The sequence below is a fragment of the Geotrypetes seraphini genome, chromosome 16, assembly GCF_902459505.1.
Source record: "Geotrypetes seraphini chromosome 16, aGeoSer1.1, whole genome shotgun sequence".
NCBI classification, from domain to species: Eukaryota; Metazoa; Chordata; class Amphibia; order Gymnophiona; family Dermophiidae; genus Geotrypetes; species Geotrypetes seraphini.
In genome coordinates this window covers 2,344,245-2,370,372 of record NC_047099.1, presented here as the reverse complement: position 1 = coordinate 2,370,372, position 26,128 = coordinate 2,344,245, and the positions used below count along the sequence as shown (strand labels likewise).

The 26,128-nt window shown below is 43.0% G+C and overlaps 2 protein-coding genes across 11 annotated transcripts in view; one reads left to right on the top strand and one right to left on the bottom strand.

The window, feature by feature from the left end:
• The window catches only part of LOC117350906 (keratin-associated protein 5-4-like), a 27,240-nt gene extending 1,112 nt beyond the window's left edge, over window positions 1-26,128 (top strand). The window contains exons 1-5 of one of the 3 annotated variants that reach the window (XM_033925640.1): window positions 14,894-14,959; window positions 23,280-23,379; window positions 23,766-23,933; window positions 25,633-25,748; window positions 26,008-26,128. In XM_033925640.1, coding sequence (XP_033781531.1) covers window positions 14,909-14,959; window positions 23,280-23,379; window positions 23,766-23,933; window positions 25,633-25,745 — 432 coding nt within the window. In that variant the 5' untranslated portion in view covers window positions 14,894-14,908 and the 3' untranslated portion in view covers window positions 25,746-25,748; window positions 26,008-26,128. Of the gene's footprint in view, window positions 1-14,893; window positions 14,960-23,279; window positions 23,380-23,765; window positions 23,934-25,632; window positions 25,749-26,007 lie in introns of those variants that run through there. The other 2 variants (XM_033925641.1, XM_033925642.1) reach the window with 2 other exon arrangements.
• On the bottom strand, window positions 1,132-24,713 carry TMEM52B (transmembrane protein 52B). Of its 8 annotated transcripts, none has more exons than XM_033925637.1 (7): window positions 12,153-12,528; window positions 11,456-11,687; window positions 9,029-9,119; window positions 8,544-8,587; window positions 7,176-7,214; window positions 4,897-5,066; window positions 1,132-3,222 (listed from the first exon to the last, which is right to left on the bottom strand). In XM_033925637.1, exons 3-7 carry the CDS (start codon window positions 9,029-9,031, stop codon window positions 2,966-2,968), a joined length of 513 nt encoding a protein of 170 aa, XP_033781528.1. In that variant the 5' UTR covers window positions 9,032-9,119; window positions 11,456-11,687; window positions 12,153-12,528; the 3' UTR covers window positions 1,132-2,965. The 8 variants fall into 8 exon arrangements, with proteins under 8 accessions (XP_033781528.1, XP_033781529.1, XP_033781525.1 ...); XM_033925638.1 differs by having other exon boundaries at window positions 11,525-11,687; XM_033925634.1 differs by having other exon boundaries at window positions 8,954-9,119; window positions 11,501-11,687; window positions 12,153-12,526.

Genomic DNA, 26,128 nt, shown 5'->3' with positions numbered 1-26,128 from the left:
GAGTCTTCGAATGACACTGCCTGTGCTGGCTTCCCTTCCTCTTGCTTTGATTATTTGGCAGAGAGTGGCAGAAGTCTTGTGACTGGGTGACTCACTGGGAAAGTCCCCTGAGCGGTTCCTAAGGGTGACCTTGGTAGCTGTAAAAAAAAAAAAAAAAGCCATGCAAACAAGAACAGGAATATGGGCTTGAGGAGGGTCCCCTATCTCAGGAGCTTACAGCACACGGGAGGGTGGTGAGGAATTTCTCCAAGGGGTTTGCATTAACCAACAGCTTTCTAAGGAACAGAGGTAGTAATAGGAAGGATAACATACAAGCAGGGTGGCTAAGAAATCCAGGGGGTGGATTGCCTCTTCTCCCTACGCCCACGGCTTCATGAAATCTTGTTAATATACGATTTATGTTTATTAAAATCACATATAAAGCCCAAAAGGATCAAAGCGGTTTATTTATTTATTTTATTATTTATATTCCACTTGTATCCTAAGTGGTTTAAATTCAGGTACTTTATCATTTATTTATTTATTCAGTTTTCTATACCGTTCTCCGAGGGGAGATCAGAACGGTTTACATGCATTTATTCAGGTACTCAAGCAGTTCCCTCTCTGTCTCGGTGGGCTCAAACTCTATCTATTGTACCTGGGGCAATGAGGGGATTATGTGACTTGCCCAGGGTCACAAGGAGCAGCGAGGGATTTGAACCCACAGGCTGTGGCTCTAACCCCTCAGCCACACAACTTAATCATATTTCAGAAAGGAAATCCATTAGAAAATAGGAAAGGAAAAAAATGAACATTTCTAAAACATATCCACTAAAACTGTTATTTGGTGGTGTTTCCACCGTGCAAGGCTCTCTGCAGGACAAACTGTGTGAGGTAATCAAATCTCTCCAAAGAACACCTTAAACATGTGTGGGCAGAATATGTGAAGAGTGAAGGAGTTTTCCCCTTGTGTGACGCTTGAGCAGAATATCCCAGAGCAGGTTCAGCACCAGGAGGGACGAGCTCAGATTCTATTTTGCATGAAATGCTGACATCTCGCGGTTCTTTGCAGTACTACAGAAGCTTTCTTAACGCCCTGCCTGCAGCTGTTGGTAACATTCCAGTATTAAATCACAGCAGTCTCGGTATGTGTACGATGCAAATGTAAGATTTATTAAGTGCTTTAGAAAATGTGACAGTGACAGTCTCACATGAATTGCTACAGGACTTCAGAGAGCTACAACTGTCTCTGGGATAGGTGTCCAGACATGGGGAGACAGAGTGACTCTCCTGGGTCATACACACAGAATCGATAACATCCACAGGTTAGAGATGAGGGTAAAGGAAGATAAAGTGGTGTCTGCAAGGGTTACACAGTCAGTGACAGAGCTGGGGATTAGAGATGAGACAAAAAATATAGTGGCTGATATTCAGCCCAAGGCACTCAGCGGTTTTTAAGATGCTGATGGTCGTGTCCTGAATTGGACCGAGATATTCATTGATGGGCCTAATCTGGGAACTGCTATTAAATATCTGGACTATGATATTCTGACATGTGCCCAGATAACTACCTGGATAAACCTGCCCTAACTTTATTCAGGCATTCAGGATAAAAATGCCCACTAACTGGGTAAATCCTTATTCCGCCTTGACACCATCCCAGCATTAACTGAATAGTTCTGTGGAGGATAAACCTTGGTCCCCATGTCCACACCTACTCTAATGCAGATGACATCTACCTCCTATGTGTAGCAAAAGATTCTTTTTCAGATATGATTCAGTACATCTCCACACTAATAGAGGACCTGTGCACATGGTCCCACCAGCGGTTCCTCAAACTAAATAAGCAGAAGACTATGGCAACCAAAACACTTCACCCCACCAAGAGTTCACCCTTGCCTCAGGAGATAAGATAGCCATTATCAGATCGTCTAAAGTCCTTGGGGTAATCGAGGCCAGCAGCGTGCCAGATTTTAAGAAAAAATGGGATAAGCATGTGGGATCTCTTCATGGAAGAAATTAGGGGGGTGGATCATTAGAGTGGGCAGACTTGATGGGCCGTGGCCCTTTCTGCCGTCATTTTCTATGTTTCTATCCTCGACTCGGACCTAACCATGAGAGACCAGGTCAGCTCACTGGTCAAGTTCTTCCGCCTAAGACAGTTCAGAACCATTAGATCAGCCTTGAGTCTGACAAACTTCAGGACAGTAGCCCAAACGGTCCTCCTCCCCTACCTTGACTACTATAATTCCCTCTACTGCTGTATTGCTGAGAAAGACCTTAAGAGATTACAATTGTTTCAAAATACAGCGGCAAGGCTAAACTTACAGAAGACCAAATATGAGAGGGTTACACCTCTCCTTAAGGAACTACACTGGTTGCCAGTCAGAAGCAGGGTCCAATTCAAGGTAGTATGCATGGTACATAAGGTCATTTACGGCGAAAACACAGTCCTTCTACAACTCAAGGACAATCCAACGATGGAAACTACCACCCCCCTCTATCCGCCATGTTCGCAGGAAGGCTCTCTTTGAGACCACCTTCGAGTTTCAGGGGCCCAGAATCTGGAACAACCTCCCGGGCAGACTTCGACAAACACTCACATACTTCTAATTCAGGAAACTCGCCTTTTTTGGCCCATTGATCCATTCTCATGCAGTCCTCTACCTGATATCTTCCATGCAATATCTATATAATATGTAATGTAATGTAATGTAATTTATTTCTTATATACCGCTACATCCGTTAGGTTATCTATGTCTCTGTAGTAATTCTAATATTGTGTAAGCCCTAGCTGACATTTGCGGGATACACGAGTTGGTATGGAATGGGAATAAGGCTGATTCATGTAATGATATATGCAAACCCTACCCTGTTGGAGACATTAACCCAAGAGAGTTAATGGTAGAATTTGGGATTACAGATGAAAAAATGGGAAAACATCTTTTTCTAGAATCACACACAGAGTCAAGTAACATAGCTGGGATTAGAACTTCTTGCTATCTTCTTGCACTGGATCTTTAGCAGGTGTCTCCATTTTCTCCTCGAGGACAGTCGCCAACTCCTGGGTTTTAGCGGTACTCCGAGCCACAGTGAACCTGCTCATTCGAAGGGCTTCTTCATAGCAGGGAGGGGTCTCCAAGCCAGTGGGCATGGAGACAACTGGAGACAGCTGAGAAGAATTGTGGGAATGAGCCACAGCCAAGATCCTCCGGGCAGCTTGGCCAAACACAGATTGAAGTGCTGTGGGACGAGACATAGAAGAGACAATTCTTGAACTGAATTCACCAGTGTCTTCTATGACAACCTGCAAACCCAACTTTCAATCCCAAATCTACTGTTGTTCTGCCCTTGCTTCACATGTTGCAGTGCCATTATAGCAGAAAGTTAAACACTGTCATCACTTCAGCACTGCGTATCGACTCAGTTTCCAAAATGATTTATTTATACAGCAATTGAATAGAAAGGAATTAAAAGGCAGTTATAGAGGGCCTGAGTTGTACAGTTGACTTAGGGTTAGGTTAGACTTCGTTGAAATGGAGGCTTCCAAGATGCCCTGCTGGGTCACAGAGATCACGTAATGGGAAGAGGGAACTTAAGCAGATATGCCACTCTTGACATTGGGTCAAAGATTACAGACTCTAAAGGCCATGTAATACAATCCCTTGCCACAGGATAGCAGTGTAATACAAGTGCATCAATAATAATAAAATGCTAGAGGCGCATGCGCTCTTGAAAATTCGTGAGCGCTGGCGCCCTGAGGTGTGCTTCTGTGGCAACATTCTAAACCTCAGGGCGCATGCGGGGGCTGGAGGCGCGCGACTGGAGCTTTCTCAGCGGTCGTCTTCGGTGCATTTGGCGGTTTGCAGTCTGCCGCTGATTCGGAGGGTGAGGGGGAGGAGGGGCACAGGCGCACCTGCCAGGATCTTCTCACCCTCCTCACCCACCCGCCGCGGCTCCTCTCTCGAACCGCACCAGGCGGGGATCGAGAGAGGAGCTGTGGCGCGGGCGGCCGGCCCACAGACAGGAGGCTGCCGAAGCCAGAAACGAAGCTTCCCAGGAGGGGGGGGGGGGGGACAGACGGACGGCGAGGAAGGAGTGGGAGTAGGCTGCAGAGGCTGTCGGTGCCTGCAGGCCGCGGCGGCTTTAGGCAGATGTCGGTGGAGGTAAGGGTTGCTGCTGGACATGGGAAGAGGTGCTGATGGACGGGGGAAAGGAAGGGAGGCCTACTGCTGGTCAGGGGGAACAGAAAAGAGGTACTGCTGGACAGGGGAAACAGAAAAGAGGTACTGCTGGACAGGGGAAGAGGTGCTGATGGACGGGGGGGGGGAAAAAAAGGAAGGGAGGCCTACTGCTGGACAGGGGGAACAGAAAAGAGGTACTGCTGGACAGGGGAAGAGGTGCTGATGGATGGGGGGGCAAAAAAAGGAAGGGAGGCCTACTGCTGGACAGGGGGAGCAAGAAAGAGGTGCTGCTTGGCAGGGGGGGAGGTAAAACAAAGGGAGAAGGGCTGCTGTTGGATAAGGGGACCAGTGAAGGGGTGGTGGTGGACACAGGGGAAGAAAAAGGAAGGGAGAATGGACAGGGGGAGCAGGCAAGGGGTGGTGGTGGACCGCCGAGGAAAAAGAAAGACAGAAAGAAAGAAATACAGAAACAGGCTAAGGAGAGAGAGAGAGAAAGAAAGAAATACACACACACATACATATTCTAGCACCCGTTAATGTAACGGGCTTAAAGACTAGTAGAATATAAGCTGTGAGAACAGAACAAGCAGCATGTACCCATTTACAGCCAGGATACTTGCAGATCAGCCATTCATCCCACTGCCCCCACCAACTCCTCTTTTGTAGCCTTCTACAAAAGGTCTCTCAGAGCTGCAGTGTGACCCCCCCCTGAGATCTGGCTTCTAATACTCACAGCTAATAGTGCTCTGGATGGTGCTGTCATGGTCAAAGGCAATAACTGTCACTTCATAGGCCCTTGTTCCTGCCTCTGCTTCGGCCAGATGCTGACGCAGGCAGCAGCATTTCACGCAAGCACAGGTGATGCCACACAGTAGCAGGAGAACCCCAATCGCCACTATCAGCCTGCCGGGGGAGAGAAAAAAGAGACAAAGGACAAGGGATGGGACTACAGGTGTCTGAGCACAGGGACAGGCTGTGACTCCTCCATGTCATACTTCCAGAAGGTGGAAAAGGCTAACTACAGTCAGTGAGTGGCTACAGGAAAAGGACTAGGTGTCCCCGGTTCAAATCTCTACACTCTAATGCTCTTTTTGCCCTGAAACTGTGACAAGTATAAGTCTACAAGGGAGAGCTGAAATGTTCTCAGCCCAACCAAGAAGAGAATGAGGTGGATATGGTTCAATCAATGATCTGAAACAACGTCAAAACAGAGAATTTCATTTCTGCAAATTGGCACTTAACGAAATAAGGTGGCACTCTTTTCAGCTACAGTGGCAAAATAAAGCAAGGAATTTAGGAAGTTGGTTTATTGGCCTGAGAACTTTTCAGCACCCCGTTGCTTGGAATGATTAAGAAGGGGATCACAAACAGATCAGAGAAGGTTATCATGCCGCTGTACCAGGCTGTGGTACGCCCTCACCTGTAATACTGCTTCCAGTACTGGTCGCCGTACATGAAGAAGGACACGGTGCTACTCGAAAGGGTCCAGAGAAGAGCAACTACAATGGTTAAGGGGCTGGAGGAGTTGCCGTACAGTGAGAGATTGGAGAAACTCTCTTGAAAAGAGGAGACTGAGAGGAGACATGATTGAAACATTCAAAATACTGAAGGGAATAGACTTAGTAGATAAAGACAGACTGTTCACCCTCTCCAAGGTAGCAAGAACGAGAGAGCATTTCCTAAGGTTGAAAGGAGATAGATTCTGTACAAACGTAATGAAGTTCTTTTTCACCCAGAGGGTGGTAGAAAACTGGAACGCTCTTCCGGAGGCTGTTATAGGGGAAAACACCCTCCAGGGGTTCAAGACAAAGTTAGACAAGTTCCTGATGAAACGGAACGTACGCAGGTAGGGCTAGTCTCAGTTAGGGTGCTGGTCTTTGACCTGGGGGCCGCCGCGTGAGCGGACTGCGGGGCACGATGGACCACTGGTCTGACCCAGCAGCGGCAATTCTTATGTTCTTATGTAAGCATAGGGAGAGACTGACTTTCTTGCTTGCTTGCTTTCTCTTTTTTTATATATTACCTATCTCTGAAGGCAATAAAGGAGGTTCATGGACGTTAAACTGTGAATTAATGATGAAATACATTTTTCCAGAAAGGGTGGTAGATGTGTGGAACAGTCTCCCGGAAGAGGTGGTGGAAACAGAGACTGTGTCTGAATTCAAGAGGGCCTGGGATAGACACATGAGATCTCTCACTGAGAAAAAGAGATAAGGGTTACTGCGGATGGGCAGACTAGATGGGCCATTTGGCCTTTACCTGCTGTCATGTTTCTACAATTCATTAAGAAGTTCTAATGCCCCTTTTAGGGACCCTTTTACAAAGCTGTGGGGAGTGTTTAGTGCAGTGGTTAGATCTACAGCCTCAGCACCATGAGGTTGTGGGTTCAAATCCCACACTGCTCCTTGTGACCCTGGGCAAGTCACTTAATCCCCCATTGCTCCCAGGTACATTCGATAGAGTGGGAGCCCACCGGGACAGTCAATAAAAATTGCTTGAATACTGCAGACGGAAAATGGCCAGTTTTCTATTTTATGATTTAATGGCCATACACTAAATTTTAAAGCCAGAAAGAGCTCATACACTAATCAGCATATAGTAATGTGGCTGTGCTAATTAGCATAGATACGCCCATTCCCCCCCCCCCCCCCCAGATACCTTCTATCAGCCAAGCAATAAAATTTATCCTATAGTGCCTGGTAGCCTGCACATGTGTCCCTTAAGGAAGGACACCTTAGTGTACCCCATGGTATGCCATTTTAAGCTATAGCTTAGTAAAAGGGCCCCTTATTAACTTATTAAAATGAGTGTATTTAAAATAAAAAAAACCACCCCAAACACCCCAAACTGCTCAAAAATCAGGGAAAACAGCCAAACAAAACAAAAGCAAGATGAAAATGTTTGATCTGAGCAAATCCCAAATTAGCACCTAAGACACTGTCCTTAGGGATGAGTTAGAAGCAAAAAAAAAAAGAAATAGTTCTTTTAAATGAGAAGACTCTTGGCACTTACCATATATACCAAAGGTTAACCCAGTCGGATTTGGAGCAGCTGGCAGAAGAGGAGAGGACGAGAAAAGAAATCAAGTTACTTATCCCTTTCCTTTCTTATGTGATCAATTTCACTTTAGCTCCGACCTCTTTGCCTATCACGAGAAGTTTTCAAAATGATTTCTGCAAATAAATGGAAAAGCCTTTGAAAATTGTCCTCTTCCGCATGGAGAAAGGGACAGCACTGGTTAGGATAGGTCATGCAAAATATACGGTCTCTAAAGAATCTCTTTAGCATTTGACCAACATGGAATTTTGAATGGAAACTGGGTGGTGGTTCCCTTTAGAACGGGACCTGTGAGAACCACATGGAGACATAGTACTCGAGGGCCATAACCCAGTTGGGTTTTCAATATGACCACAACGATAGTCATGAGATCTATTAAGGAACAGCCCCTCCTACCAACACTTTCATAAAGGCCTAAAAACCTATCCTTATTCCCTCCCCCACCACACACACACAAACAACAGGCTATGACCACCAGAACATAAGAATAGCCTTACTGGGTCAGACCAATGGTTCATCAGGCCCAGAAGCCTGTTCTCACGGTGGCCAATCCAGGTCCCTAGTACCTGGCCAAAACCCAAGGAGTAGCAATATTTCATGCTACCAATCCAGGGCAAGCAGTGGCTTCCCCCGTGTCTTTCTGAATAACAGACTATGGACATTTCCTCCAGGAACTTGTCCGAACCTTTTTTAAAACCAGCTACGTATCCGCTCTTACCACATCCTCTGGTATATTCCTTATGGAAGTCTTGAAAACTTGTCTGGGTTGTGATCTTCGAGGACTGTGGCTTTCCACCCCTGTTCTAGGTCTTCATTTCTCCCCAGGAAGATTTTATCTGTTTGGTGGAAAGTGATGCAGGGTCCCTTCTGTTCCTAGCCTGTCTGAATTGATTTGCTTATCTTTTCCACAGATCACTGCTATCATGAGCCAAAACATTTTCGATAATTTGGTTATGGCCTAAATAAAATAACTCACTAAGATCGCTTTACTTATGATTTCTCTCTCGCTCTAAGGAGATATCTTTAGAGAGCTTTTGGAAAGCCACATCTTAAATATAAATCTTAAAAATGTAGAGGTGCTGATTGTCAACAGAAAACCCCATCATCCTTTGTATGCTGGCAGAGGACAAAGGACCACAATCAAGAGAAGTTCTAATGTGTGGTAGCTGAACCCCCAGTGAATGATTTGCTGTGGATAATTTATTAAGAATGTTTATCCTATGGTATTTTGTATGTGGGGTATAAATAAATACATATTCTTATGAATACTGCATCAAGAGAAGACAAGTAGATCTTGATCCAGGAACTGATCATGATACTCACTGCTGGATGTTCTCACAGTCATTACCACACCTCACCTGGGGGAACTAGAAGAGCAAATGATAGAGACAAGAGTTTTTAATTTCTGTTTGATACAATAACACACCTCAAAGTTTAAAGGGGTACTAGGTGGTCTAACATTTGAGCATAGGAACAAAGCCATTCATTTTTATATATTCTTTTAGTAGGCTTTTCTTAAGGAGATATTATTCATCCAAAGGGTATGATTTAATCGCCTCTGTATTTTTCTGGTCTTGCTCAGAAATAACATTTCCTGGACTTCCTACAGAAATAACAGCCTATTTTAGGTCATACACACTGACAAGTTGATAAGCGGGCCTTCCTATGCTCTTTGTCTTTCATTTTGGAAACTCAAATTAGCACTCTGGTTAATGGGCAGGAGACAGACTAACCAGCGAAAGAAAAATCAAGGCGGGAATACAGATGGGGTTTGTGCTTCTCATTCTTTTGCAGACTCTATGTAGTACCATCGTCTGTTGCTCTTTCAGTGCCCTCAGCTGTGTTTTCTGAAGCAGCGATTTAGGTTTCAGGGTCTAGACCTTCTTATCAGTCCACATGCTAGGAAGGAAAGATAAGGTAGGGGGGGGGAAGAAGACAAACTAGTGATCTGGAGCAGAATGCATATAAATACAGTAAAACCTTGGATTGCAAGTAACTTGGTTTGCAAGTATTTTGCAAGACAAGCAAAACATTTCATTAAATTTGAACTTGATATACAAGCAAGGTCTTTCAATACAAGTACATACAGTATACACACATCACAACTGAGCCAATGGTTCTTCTCTCTCTGACGCTGCAAGAGTATAGTGGCTGTTCTAAAGGAGCGACGTCTTGCAATACGAGTACGTATAGTATTTTGTATTAAAGTTCTTGGGTTGTGGAACAAATCGTCTTGAGTTTCTATTATTTCCTATGGGGAAATTTGCTTTGATATAAGCTTGCAAACCAAGGTTTTACTGTACTGTACATTGTAGCATTAAAATCACCCATAAAAAAAGATGAAATGAGCTTCAAGAATTCATATCACCTGTAGTAAGAACATAAGAATTGCCGCTGCTGGGTCAGATCAGCGGTCCGTCATGCCCAGCAGACCACTCACGCAGCGGCCCTTAGGTCAAAGACCAGTGCTCTATTTGAGTCTAGCCTTCTGGTCCAGTAGGAACTTATCTAATCTTTTCTTGAATTCCTGACGGGTGCTTTCCCCTATAACTGCCTCTGGAAGAGCGTTCCAGATGTCTACCACTCTGGGTAAAGAAGACCTTCCTTATATTTGCACGGAATCGATCCCCTTTTAACTTTAGCGAGTGCCCTCTCGTTCTCTTCACCTTGGAGAGGGTGAACAATCTCTCTTTCTCTACTAAGTCAATTCCCTACTATGTCCCTCTCTTTGTCTCTCGCTGACTGTTTTTCATTCTTTCTTTGTGTCTCACTTTCTGTTTTGCATTCTTTGTGTCTCTGTCTTTTCCTCTCCTTTTCCTTTGCATTCTCTCTCTGAGATTTTGGAAACTTCCTTGGCTGAACAATTTCTACAAGTGCCGAGAAAGTATAATGTTTGAGAATCTAATTACAAGAAATCCAGCTGCAGCTGAAAGGAAATTGGGTTCAATTTCAGACACAGTCCATTTTTGTTCCTTGAGTTGTTTGGTGGAGGTGGGTGGGGACCATGCAGGGCTTTCAGTGAGTTGTAATAGGTTTCTTTGATGTTTGCATTGATGTTAAGGCATTTTGACACTTACCAGACAGACTTAAGCGAGATCTGGGCTTTCTTTCCCACTATAAAGACATTTAAAACTGCTTTGCCACCTTTCTGTCACCTGTCCACCCATCTATCCCCAAAATGCTTCCATGTTTTCCTTCTCGTATAACTGATATTTGTCAACATTTGCTTAGTTCTGATTGGAAGAAGAAGGGTTACCTTCGAAAGCTCATCATAAAATGCATTGAGTTAGTCCAATAAAAAGGTATGGCCTTATTTCCTTTGTTTTATTTCTTTATACTGCCTTGATTATGGATGTGAAATTGTAATTCACGGGTACAATATATTCCTAGGCAGAAGTTAAATGTGTCTTTTTGGTGGGCCACAATTATGATGACCCATAAATACGAGTTAACAAAAGCTTCAAATCTAATAAAATTTGGTCACCAATAAAAAAATTTTCTTTTTAATCTAATATTTTCCAACTGGTTTTATTATGAACAATATATTATATAAATAAATAAACTTAGTAGGTTTTTGTAACTGTCGGTGAATAAATGACTTTTTACGAATTTTGGATTGACAACATAGATGCCTTAGTCCCCGTTGCATCTATGATTTGATTGTAAGGAACATTTTAATATTAAAATATCCTTGATTTTGATTTATTTGTGATTGTAAGTGATACCTTTAATTGTAAAATATCCTTGATTTACTTTATTTATACATTTATTGCATTAAAATTCCATAAAAATATTTTAAAAATGAAAAAATATAAAAAGCACTTAGGAATATAGGTGGAATAGATAGTGAATAAATAACCAAACAGTTTATAAAGGTAAAAACAAAAAATTGCAATTATACAAATAAAATACAATTAATCTGTAAGATCTTGCCCTCTACATATATACCCACATCTGTTTTTGTATTTATATGGATGAATGGGTAAAAGAGTGATGGATAGATGTATAAGGGCTGGATGATGGATGGGTGCAAGAATGATGAATAGGTTTCTAATAATTAAACAATGGATTGGTGTCGAGATATAGACTTCAAAATATAACATGTTCAGAATAAGTTCATCCTTTCTTACTACCAAAGCAAGATACAATTTCTTCTATTCTCCTTTCCTCATCTGGAACCTGGGCACTATTAACCAGTCCCCTTCTCCTACAAGCTCAAAGTCACCCAGAATTACCTCCAGAAACCTCTTGAGAAACCAGAAACAGGAGAATGAACCTACGAAAGAAAAAACTCTTAGAGATACCAGGTAGTATCTTGTCATGAGGCCGAATCTTTTTATTGGTGGGGTGGAGGATGTTAGCTCCCTTTCCTGAGATGTGAAATGACCATGTGCCCACGGACTTCAGTGGTTTTCCAGAAGATCTTGCCTTTTCTCTGGATAAGATGCTTTGCCGAGTAGTACTTGCCTGGGACAGATTTAATTGGACAAATAGGACATACAAGTAAGCAGGAGTGTTGTCAAAAGCCAGATAGGAGAGAGGAAGAGAGAATATTCTGAGCCCGCCAATATTCAGACCACAGGAGTTAGCCTGACTAACTCCTGTGGTGGGTGGTAAACCCAAAATTCAATGCCAGGTTGCATCTAGAACTGACATTGAACTTCTGGTCTATATTTAAATGCTTTTAACATAGCCAGTTAAGCTGATATTCATCGGATGACTGATTAACGTAACATAACATACAAAAAACTCACTTTTATACTGCAAATACCATTAAGTTCTATTCAGTTCACATGTACACGCAGAGTAGATAGTGAAAGATGGAAGACAGAGCCATACACACTCACACTCACACATGGGTAATGGGAGAAGAGTAAGAGCCAGATAGGCAGCAAGAGCATTAACATCCTTGTTGCAGACAAAGTTCAATACCTGTTTAAAGTGAAGGTCATTCTGCCCCCTCTGAAGGTTTAGGACTATCTGAGCTGAGCAGTGAGAGGGAGGGAGTAGTGAGTCCAGCTACCTCTGTACCAGTTTCCACTGCCCTTCCGTTCATCTTCGCAGGATTGAAAGCGTCATCTCCCAGCCAACGACTATGTTAAGTCATTCTACTGTTTGGCCATCCAGAGAAACATTTTGCTGTAATTACATGGCTCTACCACACCATTACATGCTGCTCATGAATATTCAGATCCGGCTGAGGCTTTGAACCATTTGCACCGCTGTACAGCTGAAGAAACAAGTTATGACCCTGGGGGTGGTTGTACTTTCCTTTCCTGTTGTCAGTAACCAATCGGTCATCTAATCCTACTTTTTGACTTTTCATTCTTAGATTCTTTATGTAGCAATGGAATATGAAGATGAAAACTGAGTTCATGGTGCTGGATAAGGACTCGGCCTCCCTGCATTTTACAATAGAAACGTTCCGTCCAGCTCCAATCAAGCAAATTTCCAGCCGTTTATAAATGTGATAAAACCTGTTTTCCAAGTTTATAATTAGCAGTAGCATACTCTGCTGGACCCCCAGGCCATGGGGAGGTCAGAGATCACAGAGATTCGAATGGCCAGGCAGTTCAATTCAATCATGTTACCTTGTTAAGATTATGACTGTTCCATCATTGTTCTGGTGAAATATTAACCCTGAGATGTTAAAAGCGTTTGCTGGAATAAGTGGATTAATAGAAACTTTAAAAAAGAGAAGGGTGAAATTCCTGGTAAAGGTCATTCACTACTTCTGTCCTTCTCAAATGGGGAGAATTTAGGATCAGCACCAGAAGGGATACTCATGCACTGATGGGAATTTGCAGAATGAGGAAGGATCTGTTGACAGCAAGGGGAGAACTGTGCCCTGTCGGCCCTATGACCGGGAGCACACGTTTTACTCTAACCCTCATGTCATGTATTCTCATCTGGACTATGTTCTAGTGTCGCATACTCTTTTTTCTAGGGTGGACAAGGTCACTATAGAGGACCATTTGGCGGTGGTTCTCACTTTGGGAATCACGGACCAGAGGAGGGACCAGTCCTGGCGGTTCCCCACAGCCGATTTCCATGCGTACCTGACTCGTATAATAACACAGTCTTTTGGGACGCTTCTAAGGCGGTATTGCGGGGTCATATCAATCAATATGTTGCCAGGGAGGTTGAAAAAAATGCCGTAGTCTGCATGCTTTCCTTACTTACCCCCAGATGTTGACGGGACAAAAGCGCGTGAACGGCAGCGCCAATACTATTAAGTAAAGTGGGGGTTCCCCCCCCCCATACCCTCGTCAGAGCCCTTTAAAATAAGCTTTTAGAGCGGCGCGCTGAAGTCTTGCGCTCAACTGTTCGCTCTCAAATGTCGGCGCGCGTTTGTCTCGCGTGCTTCTGACTGTGACTCCCCCCCCCCCCCCAGATACTGGATGTTTAGTGCAAAAGAATCCTGCTCCCCCCTGCATTAGCACCGCCCTTTAAAAATATGGGACAATACGTCAGTTACTGATTGTATGTACTCCAGGGAGTTATGTATCAAAAAAACAAAATTAAAACAACGTACAGAAAACAGAATAATATTTTGGAAATATATGGGGCTATGGTCATGTAAAGAGTGATATTTTGGCCTCACTAACCCAAACTCCTGAGGTTATTAGCAACCATAATTATACCTTAGTGTTTTGGGGAGGTTGCCAAATGGCCAACAGGCTTCAGCTCTGCTCGCTGCTCCTTGACATCTTGGACAAGTCACTCAACCATCTATTGAATCAGATACAAAACTTAAATTGTAAGCCATCCAGGATGATGAAAATTCTTCCTGTACCTGAGAAAAGTATGAGCTAAATCCAAATCCCAAACCCAGTAACAGGCATACCACTATACAAAGTAGGGTAAATATAGTCAATTATTCAATTCATTAAAATGCTATTCCAAGAATACCATAACATAAAATTAATTACATATTTAATTTATTGATTTCTTTAATTCAATTCATATCCTAAAAACTAACAAAATTGATTGCATCTACATTTAAAATTTAACATAACATGTATTACAAAGTGCAAAGTGCTACTAATAACAAAATCATAGGCTGGGGAAAGCTACAGGTACTATCTAAAGCTTTAAACTAGAGTCCATCAATCAATCTTCAAGGTTCTTGATGTTAAGTTTTGAAGCCATTCAGGCCTACGAAGCTCACTTAAGTTGATGATGAGTCAATTAAAATCCCAATATCTCCTTGAGTAATAATCTGTAGGCTTGACCAGACCAGTTGTTCCTTATATTAATGATCCAATTAGAAATGCTTAATCAGTTCTGAGGTTCTCTCTTCTTAATCCTTAAAGTTTTCCAGTTTTAATTACTTATATGGTTCAATCAGAGTAAGCCTCCAACTCCAGCTGAGTTTCAGTTGAGTCCATCATCAAGGAGGTCAAAGATATAAGTGCTGAAATTACTTCTGATACAGATCTCCGGCTGAGAGTTCCTGCTGGGAAACATCAACACTACAAATGTCACCCAGGACCTGAAGAGCAATTCTACCGTACCATAATAGCAGTAACATCCACGAGTCACGTAACAAGGACCTACAATGCATACTAGAACATCATTATACCTATTGGAAAACTAAAGGAACAGATTAGTTCAGATCCATCCTGCACAGTTAATGCTAACAGAAAACCACGTCTCTTTCATATGCAGAGACTGTTGAGTGCTGAATGCTGAATGCTGGTCACGGAGGTTTTCGATGGTCTGGTCTGTTTTATTTGGTATAATAATGTTCGTCATTGAGGCATCTTGTATGCCTTATGCAATTTTATATTTTCATGTATGGCAGGGTTGGCCAATATCTTTCCTTTCCTTCGGCAAATATGTAAATGCTTTTTAGTGACATCTTTTCTGTACCTTTCACTCTAAGATCAGAACTCCCATATTTCAGATTCAGGAGACTATTGAAATCTTATCTTTTCAGAAAATACATTAAAGCTTTGAACTGAAGGAGTAGAGATTAATCCTTTATTCTGAAATCTGTTGTAAGCTCTAACAAGGCCAATTGTAATCAGAGCTACTATATTTCTCTTGAATAATCAACAAAATAATCCAAAAGGAAGGGTAAAACCCATGAACAAACTAGGTAAACCAAAGAAGGAGTGGGGAAGGGACTGAACACATCAACCTTAAGGAACAATACAATTTTATTATAAGCAAAAATAACATAAAATCATATCATATATGTAAAACCAAGTCTTATAAAAAGTCCAAGTCTTGTGAATTTTATGGACCCAACACAATCCGTGTTTCAGCTTCTGTAGAGAAGCCTTCGTCAGGGGTCGGCCCAGTAGATGGTGCTCAATGAAATGACAAGGCTTAAAGGCTGATAAAGCTCAATCATGTAAACAGCACCCTAAATTGTAATTTTCCTGGAAATGTCCAGTTATCTTTTTTTGTAATCCGCCTAGAACTGCAAGGTACTGGCGGAAAAGAAGTCACTAATGTAATGTAAGAGGGCATATAAACCACCAAAGACGCCGTGAACACTTGCGCACAGCATTAAAGTGAACCTGTGTAAAAAGTCCCTCTTCTCCTCTGACTCAAAGTCTTATGTACCAAAACCACATAATGGATCTGAATGGAAAGTTTCCAATTCCATGTTCATACTGAAGAGAACACACACACCTGTCCCTTTCTCATTGGCCTGGTGTCCATCCCCTAATATCCAGGTACCTCATTGGTCCAGCCAATACAAGCCACCATGGCTTCCTAGAATTCTTTGTTCTCTCTGGGTCATTGTGAGCTTCAGGCACCTCTTCTCCTGGAAAATCAATGTTATATCTTCCACGTAGGCTTTGTACCCTGATTCTTCTGGAACATATAAGCTGTATTGGGTTCCAATCCAAACAATGTGGTTTGGGAAAATATTGAAATAACAAACAAAGGTGAATCTGTTGTTCAGGAAAACAACCAGGCCACATAGGCCCGTCAACCATTTCAGGGAGGGAAACTTTTCTCCTGTTCTTCATTCCATATGTATTAACATTTACCTTTCTGTGTCCCTTTTATCCCAAAATTCACATCATTTTTTCTTAGTCCTAACAGAGAACACCATAGCATGAATGGAGTCCAGGAAAACACGTTAGAATTTTAACTATATCTATGAGCATCGGAGCAGTTACCACAGCTGCTGGCGCTAAAACCGGCACTACGCATTAGGAATGACATAAGAACCTAAGAATAGCCTTACTGGGTCAGGCCAATGGTCCATCAAGCCCAGTAGCCCGTTCTTATGGTGGCCAATGCAGGTCCCTAGTACCTCGCAAAAATCCAAAGAGTAGCCACATTCCATGCTACCGATCCAGGGCAAGCAGTGGCTTCCCCATGTCTTTCTCAATAACAGACTATGGACTTTTCTTCCAGGAATTTGTCCAAACCTTTCTTAAAACCAACTACACTATCTGCTCTTGCCACATCCTCTGGCAACGCGTTCCAGAGCTTTACTATTCTCTGAGTAAAAAGTATTTCCCTGTAACTTCGAGGGTCCCCTAGTCTTGAATGGAAACCCCAGAAACGCAGAGAGACCCCAGAAACACAAAAGAACAGTCAGCGGCTGTTGGAGCTACCACCGGTTTGATTCACTTATGTTTGGAGAACGGGTTTGTGCAGCCAACTGACTGATAGATACAATATTCAGCATTTAAGTGCATAAGTGACACTGGATAAAGATAGGACAGGGTTTTATATGGTCTGATCTGGCTACATAATCTAGGTCCCCCAAAATAGCCAGTCCAGCTGATTTACTGGCCAGGAGCCTCTCCTGCCTGGGTTAAACCACTTTATTTATTTAAGTATTTATTATATACCACTTATAGCCTAAGTGGTTTACATTCAGGTACTCAAGCATTTTTCCCTATCTGTCCTAGTGGGCTTACACTCTATCTAATGTACCTGGGGTGGGGATTAAGTGACTTGCCTAGGGTCACAAGGAGCAGTGTGGGATTTGAACCCACAACCTCAGAGTGCTGAGGCTGTAGCTCTAACCACACACTCTCCCCACTGTGAAAATCAACCCATATGAAAACCTCAGTGACACAAGGCCTGAGGCCACCACTGTCTACTATTCAAGAGACTGTTTCTATCTGCTTCTCTCACTCTCTCTCTCTCGCTTTGTCTGTATTTGTTTCCTTTGCGTCTCCTTTTCTGACTGCCGGATGCCTCGTCAGAGACCCCCTACAAGGCTGCATCTGAGTGGAGGCTTGGCTTCTGCTGTCTCAGCACCCTGAGGTTGTGGGTTCAAGCTTCTCCTTGGCCATTTCAACTAAAAATCATCTATTTACAATGCTTCTCCTTGTGGCTCTGGGCAAGTCACTTAATCTAATCTAACCTAATCTTCAGGCTTATATACTGGGTCTTTCCCATAAGGGACTCAACCCAGTTAACAAACTTTAAGTAATACAATGGTATTAAAATGATAAAATTACAGAGGAAATAAATATTAACATTCATTTATCAATTAGAGAAATTCCCTCTATTGCCCCAGGCACCCTAGTAAGATTGTGAGCCCATCAGGACAGATAGGAAAAATACTATTGTAATGCCCTTTATTTCGGGGTTCCGACCGACAGTACAGTGCAAAGCATTACAAATGATTAATTGGAGGGGTTAGAAAATTTGACCACATAACACCTTGGTTGAAGAAATTGCACTGGTTACCTGTGCGATTACGTATTATTTTCAAAACTTTAACTTTGGTGTTCAAAGTCATTCACCATGGGATTCCCTGGTATCTATCAAAAACTATGGCAATCTATCGACTGCTCAGAACTTTGCGATCTGAAAGTGCGATATGATTGTCATTGACGGAGTTCTCAAAAATGCATTATGAGAATATGAGCAACACTGTGGAATAAATTAACGGGGACCGCTAAGGGCTCTATCTGAAATTCAAAAGTGAACAAAAATACTTAAAACGACATTATTTCTAGAAGCATTTCAATAAAAGATGTTGCCTAATGCTGGTTTTAGGTTGATACTGTGAAGATTTATGAAACTTTGGCTTTTTAAGATGTAACTAAGCATCTGTAATTTAAGATAACATAGTAGATGACGGCAACTAAAGACCGAATGGTCCATCTAGTCTGCCCAACCTGATTCAATCTAAAAATTTGTTGGTTTTTCTTTCTTCTTCGTCTTAGCTATTTCTGGGCAAGAATCCAAAGCTCTGCCTGGAACTGTTAATACCTTTCAAGTATTTGAATGTCTGAATCATATCTCCCCTGTCCCTCCTTTCCTCTAGTCTAAGGTATACATATTCAGGGTTTCAAGTCTCTCCTCGTACGTCTTTTGTCGCAAACCTCCTATCATTTTCGTCACCCTCCTCTGGACCGCTTCAAGCCTTTTTGTGTCCTTCGCCAGATACGGTCTCCAAAACTCAACACAGTACTCCAAGTGGGGCTTCACCAACAATTTGTACAGGGGCATCAACACCTTTGTTTGTATAAGTCCTGTTTTGTTTCATTCTGTGTGTGTTACTTTTGTAAATGCCGCCTAGGAATAGGCAGTTGATAAATTTTTTAAATAAATAAATTCATAGAGCAGCTGATTAGGCTGCGAACCACTCAGAGTCTATGCAAATGGATGGTGGCTTGAGTGTCACCCCTGCTCCCCTCTGAAGAGATCCCAGACTCAGGCCCCTTCCATACTGTTTTTTGCTTTCTTTCCTATCAAAATTGCACCCCTTCTCACCTACTGGTTCTGTTTGTCTATCTGTCTGTATTTAGTTTGTGACATTTTTCATATTTCTTTGTTTGCCCCTACTTTTGTAACTATTTTAATTTTGTGCATCACTTAGAAGCTTGATAAGCGATTCAATCAAATTTTAAATAAACTTGGATGCACTGATGCACTCCACTTTGGTTTCATGCATGTTGGGGACGGGGCATACTTACTGTATGTTTTATGATTGAAAGGACAATGGGTGTTAGCAATAGAAGCAACCAGATTGAGCAAAGGGCGCCTCCAATCATTTTCCTTCAGCTGCCGGGAACAGCCATCTTTTCCTCTCCCATTGAAGCACAAAATGGCTGCTGTCATCCACAACTGGAGCCTCCGCTTGAAGGAAAACTTCCATAAGCCTAAAGTTTACTTCTAGACAATGAAGGCCACTCCTGCCAGGCTTAGTCCTTAGTCAACAAAACAGTCATAAGATAAGAACAAAAGCCAAGAACTTAATGTTTTCAAGGAAAGAGCAAAAGCCAAGAACTTGATCTTTTCAAAGTTGATGGCATGGATACAGCTCTCATGACAACAGCAAAAAAAAAAAAAACCCCAACAACAATGAAAGATTTATTTCTAAGAACAGATGTTTCCTATAATGTAGAGGTTCTCATCCCAGTTTTCAAGTCAGGTTTTCAGGATTCCCACCGTGAATATACATGAGATAGACCTGAATACCATGTAAGCAACGCATGTATATTCATTGTGGATATCTCAAAAACCAGACTGGCTTGACAACCCTGCTGTAGAGGAAATAAGCAGAGAAGGGGAGCGGGGGGATTTTATCAATTTTTTTCATCTGTAAAAGGCTGATATATAATTAGATCACCCCCTATCTTTGGAGGAAAGGCGGGAGATATAACAGAGACATTTAAATACCGACGTAATATAAATGTGCATGAGTCGAGTCTCATTTGAAAGGAAACTCTGCAATGAGAGGGCATAGGATGAAGTTAAGAGATCATAGGCTCCGGAGTAATCTGAGGAAATACTTTTTTACAGAAAGGGTGGTAGATGCGTGGAACAGTCTCCCGGAAGAGGTGGTGGAGACAGAGACTGTGTCTGAATTCAAGAAAGCCTGGTATAAGCACGAGGGATCTCAGAGAGAGGAAGAGATAATGGTTACCGCGATTGGGGAGTCTGGATGGGACATTTGGCCTTTATCCTTTATCTGCCATCATGTTTCTAAGTTTCTCCAAGCCTTAACATCTATTCTCTCAATCTGCCTTTTTATGAATTCTGTGGCTGGTTACAGGGGGGTGGATGGGGGGTCCCTCAGTAATCACTCCTGAAAAATGGCCTGGTATTTGAGTCCCAACACTTGTTTGGCTAGAGTATGAATGGGGCCAGCCACTGACCCTCAAGCCTTGCATTTGCGAATGCTGGTGTAGAAGGACTGAGGCTGAGATAGACACTAAAGAATGACACAGGATGGTTTCCAGCCACTAACCCTCAAAAGCCTTGCATTGAAGAATGCTGGTGTATAAGGACTGAGGTTGAGATAGACTCTAAAAAATCCAGAGCTGGTATCCAGAGCTGATATTGTGATGTCATAATGCTTTATTTCACCAATAAGAGCCAACTTCATCAATGATGTCCCAATGGGTTCATTATCCTATACTTGGCTTGCATAAGAATCAAAGTATGAAAGGGCCCAGCCACTGACCCTCAAGCCTTGCATTGAAGAATGCTGGTGTAGGACTGAGGTTGAGATAGACACTAAAGAATGACACAGGATAGTTTCCAGCCATTTACTCTCAAGCTTGCATTGAAGAATGCTGGTGTAGAAGGACTGAGGTTGAGATAGACTATAAAGAATGACACGGGATGATTTCCAGCCACTGACCCTCAAGCCTGGATTGAAGAATGCTGGTGTAGAAGGACCGAGGTTGAGATAGACACTAAAGAAGGACAGAGGATTGTTTCCTGCAGTTTTCTGGGAACAGTGATAAATTTTGTCACCATGTCATTCTTAGTGATCCAAACCTTGCTCAAACTGAGCTGAGGTTAAAATGGAAAAGATCCTCCAAAGTGCCTAGGGGCTTGACTGGAGTAAGAAATGGACAGGAAATCCTTCAGGTCAATGTATTAGTCTCTGTGCAGTTACTAGATGTCAAACAGAGGTGGACTTTGCTTAATCTTTTAAAAATGCCAGAGGTAGGGATGGGAGAAGTTCTGATATTTATCTCCTACAAATATTCCTTCTGAGATATGTGTAAGTCTACCACTCGCAGCAATACCGCAGTTTCAATAGTGAGATGAAAGCAAGCTTTGTGGGACTTTCAGGGAACCTGCCCTGCCCCTTGTGATTGAAACCTCAAAATTGCTGTACAAACCCTGATGATAGGAACGCCTGAGATGGAATATTGCTCCCTGAATTCAGCAGCTTATCATTTACTGAAACAGCCATTCTTAAACTGATGTGTGAACTGAATAGAGAGCCAGGAGCTGTAACTTGTGACCTGTGTTTTATAACTCTATAAATGCCTTGATGACACATATTCCTTACAGGCAGGTTTTCTTCCTACCTTTCCCGTCGCACTTTTAGTAAATGCTCTGGAGGATCCTCCTCCTTTGCCATTCTGCTATTGGTTGGTGTACCTCGGGGCTCTGTCCTGGGATCTCTTCTTTTCTCTATCTATACGTCTTCCCTTGGCACTCTAATCTCCTCCCAAGGATTCCGGTACCATCTCTATGCTGATGTCTCACAAGTCTACCTCTCTACGCCCAAATTTTCTACAGCAATCCAGGCCCAAGTCTCGGCCTGCTTGACTGGATATCTCACCGCCATCTAAAGTTAAACATGGCCCAAACTGAATTCCTTATCTTTCCTCCTAAACCTGCCTCTCCCTACGTTCTCTATTTTGGTGGCTAACGCTCTCATCCTCCCTATCTCATTGGCTCGTCTCTGTCCTTCTCTTCGCATATCCAACAAACCACCAAAACTTGTCACTTCTTTCTATACAGCGTTGCTAAAATCTGGAGTTTCCTTTCTAAGCACGCTGCCAAGGCCATTATCCACCCCCTTGTTACTTCTTGCCTGGATTACTGCAATGTGCTTCTCATAAGTCTCCCGCTAACCCATCTCTCCCTTCTTCAATCTGTTCAGAATTCTGCTGCTTGCTGCCTACGTTACCCCTCTCCTCAAGTCACTTCATTGGCTCCCTGTCCACTTCCCCATACAGTTCAAACTCAAGTTACTCCTCAATATTTCTCCTCTTTTCTCTCTCCCTATGCTCTGCCTCGGGAACTCCATTCATCGAGCAAGTATTTTTTTGTCTGTACCCTTCTCCTCTACAGCCAACTCCAGACTCAGCCCCATCTAACTTGCTACACTGCATGTCTGGAACAGCCTGCAGGAATGAGTACACCAGGCTCCATCTCTGGCGGTATTCAAATTGAGGCTCAAAGTCCACTTTTTCGAAGTTGTGTTTAGGTCCTAATATATCTATTTCTCATTCCCTCTCTACCTCTTCAACCATTTGTATTTCTCTTCATGAGCAGCATATATCGATTCACCCCTTGTCCTGTGTGCTGTGTGTCTGTCATAATTAGATTGTAAGCTCTTTGGCGCAAGGACCGTCTCTTGCATATTTGATCTATAGCACTGCATGGATCTGGTAGCGCTATAGAAATAATAAAAAGTAGTGGTAGTGGTAGTGGTAGACATACTCCAGGCATGTGAAAACCAGAGGGATAACTGACTAACTCATGCCTTTGACTTACTGCCATACTTGCTGTGTACATGTGAGACCTAGACAGAGATCTATAAAATACCGATGGAGTGGAACAGATAGGCATGAATAGCTTATTTACTCCTTCCAAAAATACTAGGATTTGGGGCCATGCAATGAAGCTACCAAGTAGTAAATTTAAAATAAAATGGAAAAAATATTGCTTAACTCGTGTAACTAAACTGGAATTTGTTGTCAGAGAATGTGGTGCTAGAAGTTAGCTTAGCAGGGTTAAAAAAAACAACCAAAAAATGGTTTGGATAACTTCTAAAAGAGAAGTCCATAAGCCATTATTGAGATAGACTTGGGAAATCTGTTTCTTTCCCTTGGGATTTTGCCAGATACTTGTGATGTAGATTGGCCGCTGTTGGAAACAGGATACTGAGTTTGATGAACATTCAGTCTTTCCCAGTATTATGAAATTTATGTACTTAAGTAATTATGAGATGAGTTTACACTCATAAGGATGATTGACAGAATCTGTCCATTTTACCGGAATACACGTGTTCTCATTGTCCTAGACGTGGTCTTTAAATACTGGCAGAGCTTCCTCAGGCAGGACTAACTTCTTTTCTCTCCCTGACAGGTGTACCAAGCCAGAAAAATGCTGAAACTGCTCCTGTTCTCGGCTCTGCTCTGCCTTGTAGCGGTTGCTTCTGACAGCGAGGCAAAAGTATCAAAGTTTGGTGAGTCTTTCTACGTATTAATTCCAACCTAAGGTAATAGGGAGATTTGGAGAGTGTGCCAATAGGAAAGTTACCTGGAAACTGAGCGATCTGACCCCAGAAGGGATAGAAATACCTGGGGATGTCTTTGTTCCCCACAGTATGTGTGTGCAAATTGGATTTGATAGAACATCTTTCTGTGGTACAAGCAAAGCGGTTTACATATATTAAAAACTGCTTGGACGCAGAGTGGCGGACGGTGTATACCTAGTTATTATAAATAAATATTATATGAAGGTGCTTTCTCTGTACCTGAGATAAAAGGAATAGAAACATCTGAAGATGGTCTTTATGTCCTGCACCGTGTAATTGAGTGATGTAAAATGGTCTCCTTTTATTCTCCATAGTCTCTTCTGACAATAGTACCAGTAGCTCTTCTGAAGAGTTTCTCATCCAGCCGTGCCCCACCAATTGCTCAGAAACAAACTGTAATTCTACTGTATGCACCAATGATGGCAATTGCAAAAAGAAAGAGAAGTGTCTCGAAACAACATGTGGGAAGCAGTGTGTCGCTGGTGAGTGAGAGATGTCGTGTTAACCTATTAGGGCTGCCAATGATTTCATGAAGACTCTCTCCTCCTCCAGTTCTGGCTCTAGCTTCACCAGTTCGCTCTCAAGTGCTCCCTCCCTCCCCTCTTACCTAAACTGGTTGAGAGGTGGTGCCCTACTGACAAACAAGCAGCCTTCAGGGCATGTGATGTACAGCGACTGGAATTCCCTGCTGGGGTGGGGGGGAGGGGAAGGAGATGGGCCACTGTAGAGTCGTTCCACAAGTGAGCGCACACTCACATATGCATTCTTTCTACTACTATTTATCATTTCTAGATGTATGCAGCATTGGGAATAAAACAATCAGGAGAGAGTCCCTGCTCAGTAGAGCTTACAATCTAATCAAACAAACAGGACAAGTAGGGGGTTAAAGTTTTTCAGAGAGTTTATGATAAAACAGGCGCAGGTGCTTTACAAGGAAATGGGAATTAGGAGTTAAAAGCAATCTTGAAAAAGTGGGCTTTTCGTCTAGATTTGAACGCTGCTAGAGACAGAGATAGGCCTTAGGAGCTTTGGCTGCCACCACTGCAGCAGAATGTGGACAGCTACAGGAAGAGCCAGGGCTAAGAAAGCAATTCCCTACCTCTGAAAGTCACCCCACACTCCTTCCAGGCTTGATGCCTGTCAGCTTCCTCATGTGAATGGCAGCTCGCAGGTCAGCAATTTCTGGGCTTAGTTCCAGTTTGCTCTAATGACAAAAAGTGGTTCCTACCCACCACCTTTGAAGCTCAAGACTGTCAGTTCCAGTATGTGAAAGAAGAGCCCAAGGACAGGTGACCAGGTGAGTTTATGTGGAATATGAGGAGACTGAAGGTTTCATTTCTAATCTGCTCATAATGCTCTCTGGTGATACTGGTTACCTGGTGGTCACTCATGGCTTGAACTGGGCTCAGTAGCGGGTTCCCTTCTGCCTCCTGCAGATCTCCTGACTGCATCACTACTATCAAGACCCCAGAAGCCGCCCTCCTGGGCTTTGCCAGTGACAGATCTCCGGGGCTCCCCCTCACTCAGCTCAGGCAGGCGCCCCCTGCAGGCTGCTACTTTCCTCACAAAGCTCATGTAGCAGCCTCTTTGTGCAGCTGGCTCATCCGGGATCACTCTGCCCAGCCCAGAGCCCATGTCTAGGTCAGCAAAACGAGAGCAGGGTGAGGATGCCAATGTTGGTCTCCGTGTACAGATGGCATGTATGCAACCCCCTCTCGCCCCGTCTTCTCACATCAAAATCTCCTGTTTCTCTAGTCTAAAACCAGGCACCTGCTCTGATCTTGCATCACATCTCCCTCTCAGGTTGGCAAGGAAACAGCTCAGAGCAGTTCTGCACAAAACAATCCCTCCTCTCTACCCCGGGAGATCTTTAGGTAACCCAGCACAGAGGATCAAGTCGATTATCCTGCACTAACTTAACCTTCTAGGTGGCTTACAGTCTAAAGGTGGGGAAAGGAGCGGTTGGTTCTGAGCAAAGATAATATGAAGCAGCAGCAGGACCCGGGAATTATCTGTAGGATTCTCATCTGCAGTGGTTATTGCACCTTTCCTTGTTGGATTCATTTCTCCTGTATTACTTTGGCAACACATTCAGGCTGTCAGGCCCAGAGACTTTCCCAAAGGTAAGCAAGATATACAGGAACTGTCCCAGTCTTACCGTGATTTCTTTCTCATTTCTAGCCCTTTCTCCCAAATCCTGTGCTAAAGACACTGACTGTGTTCATGGCTACTGTTGCCAAGGAATTTGTAAGCCTCACTGCTACAATGATAAGAAGATTTGGAAAAGACATTAATAGGTAAGACAACATTAGCCTGTTCTTCCACTCATGGTCTTCTCCCCCCCCCCCAATGGTTTTCTCCCTCTCATGCCCACCTACTTTGTCTCGTCCCCTTCTCCTTTCTCTGGATTCATCACACTGCCTCTGTGTTCAGTTCTCTTTCTCCCTCTATATATCTCTTCTGTGTCTCCCTCTGTCCATCTCTTTTGCCAAATTTCTATACTTTACTCACTCCCTGGGATTAATTCTTGAATGTTTTTCTCTTTATGCCCCAAAGGGATACTGATGGAAGGAGTCACGTCACTTCTGAGACCTATAGCAAAATGAAGGAGCCCGAAGGGATGACAGCCTCACACCTTCCTGTGTAGTACTTAGGCAATAAAATGGCTTCCAATGCA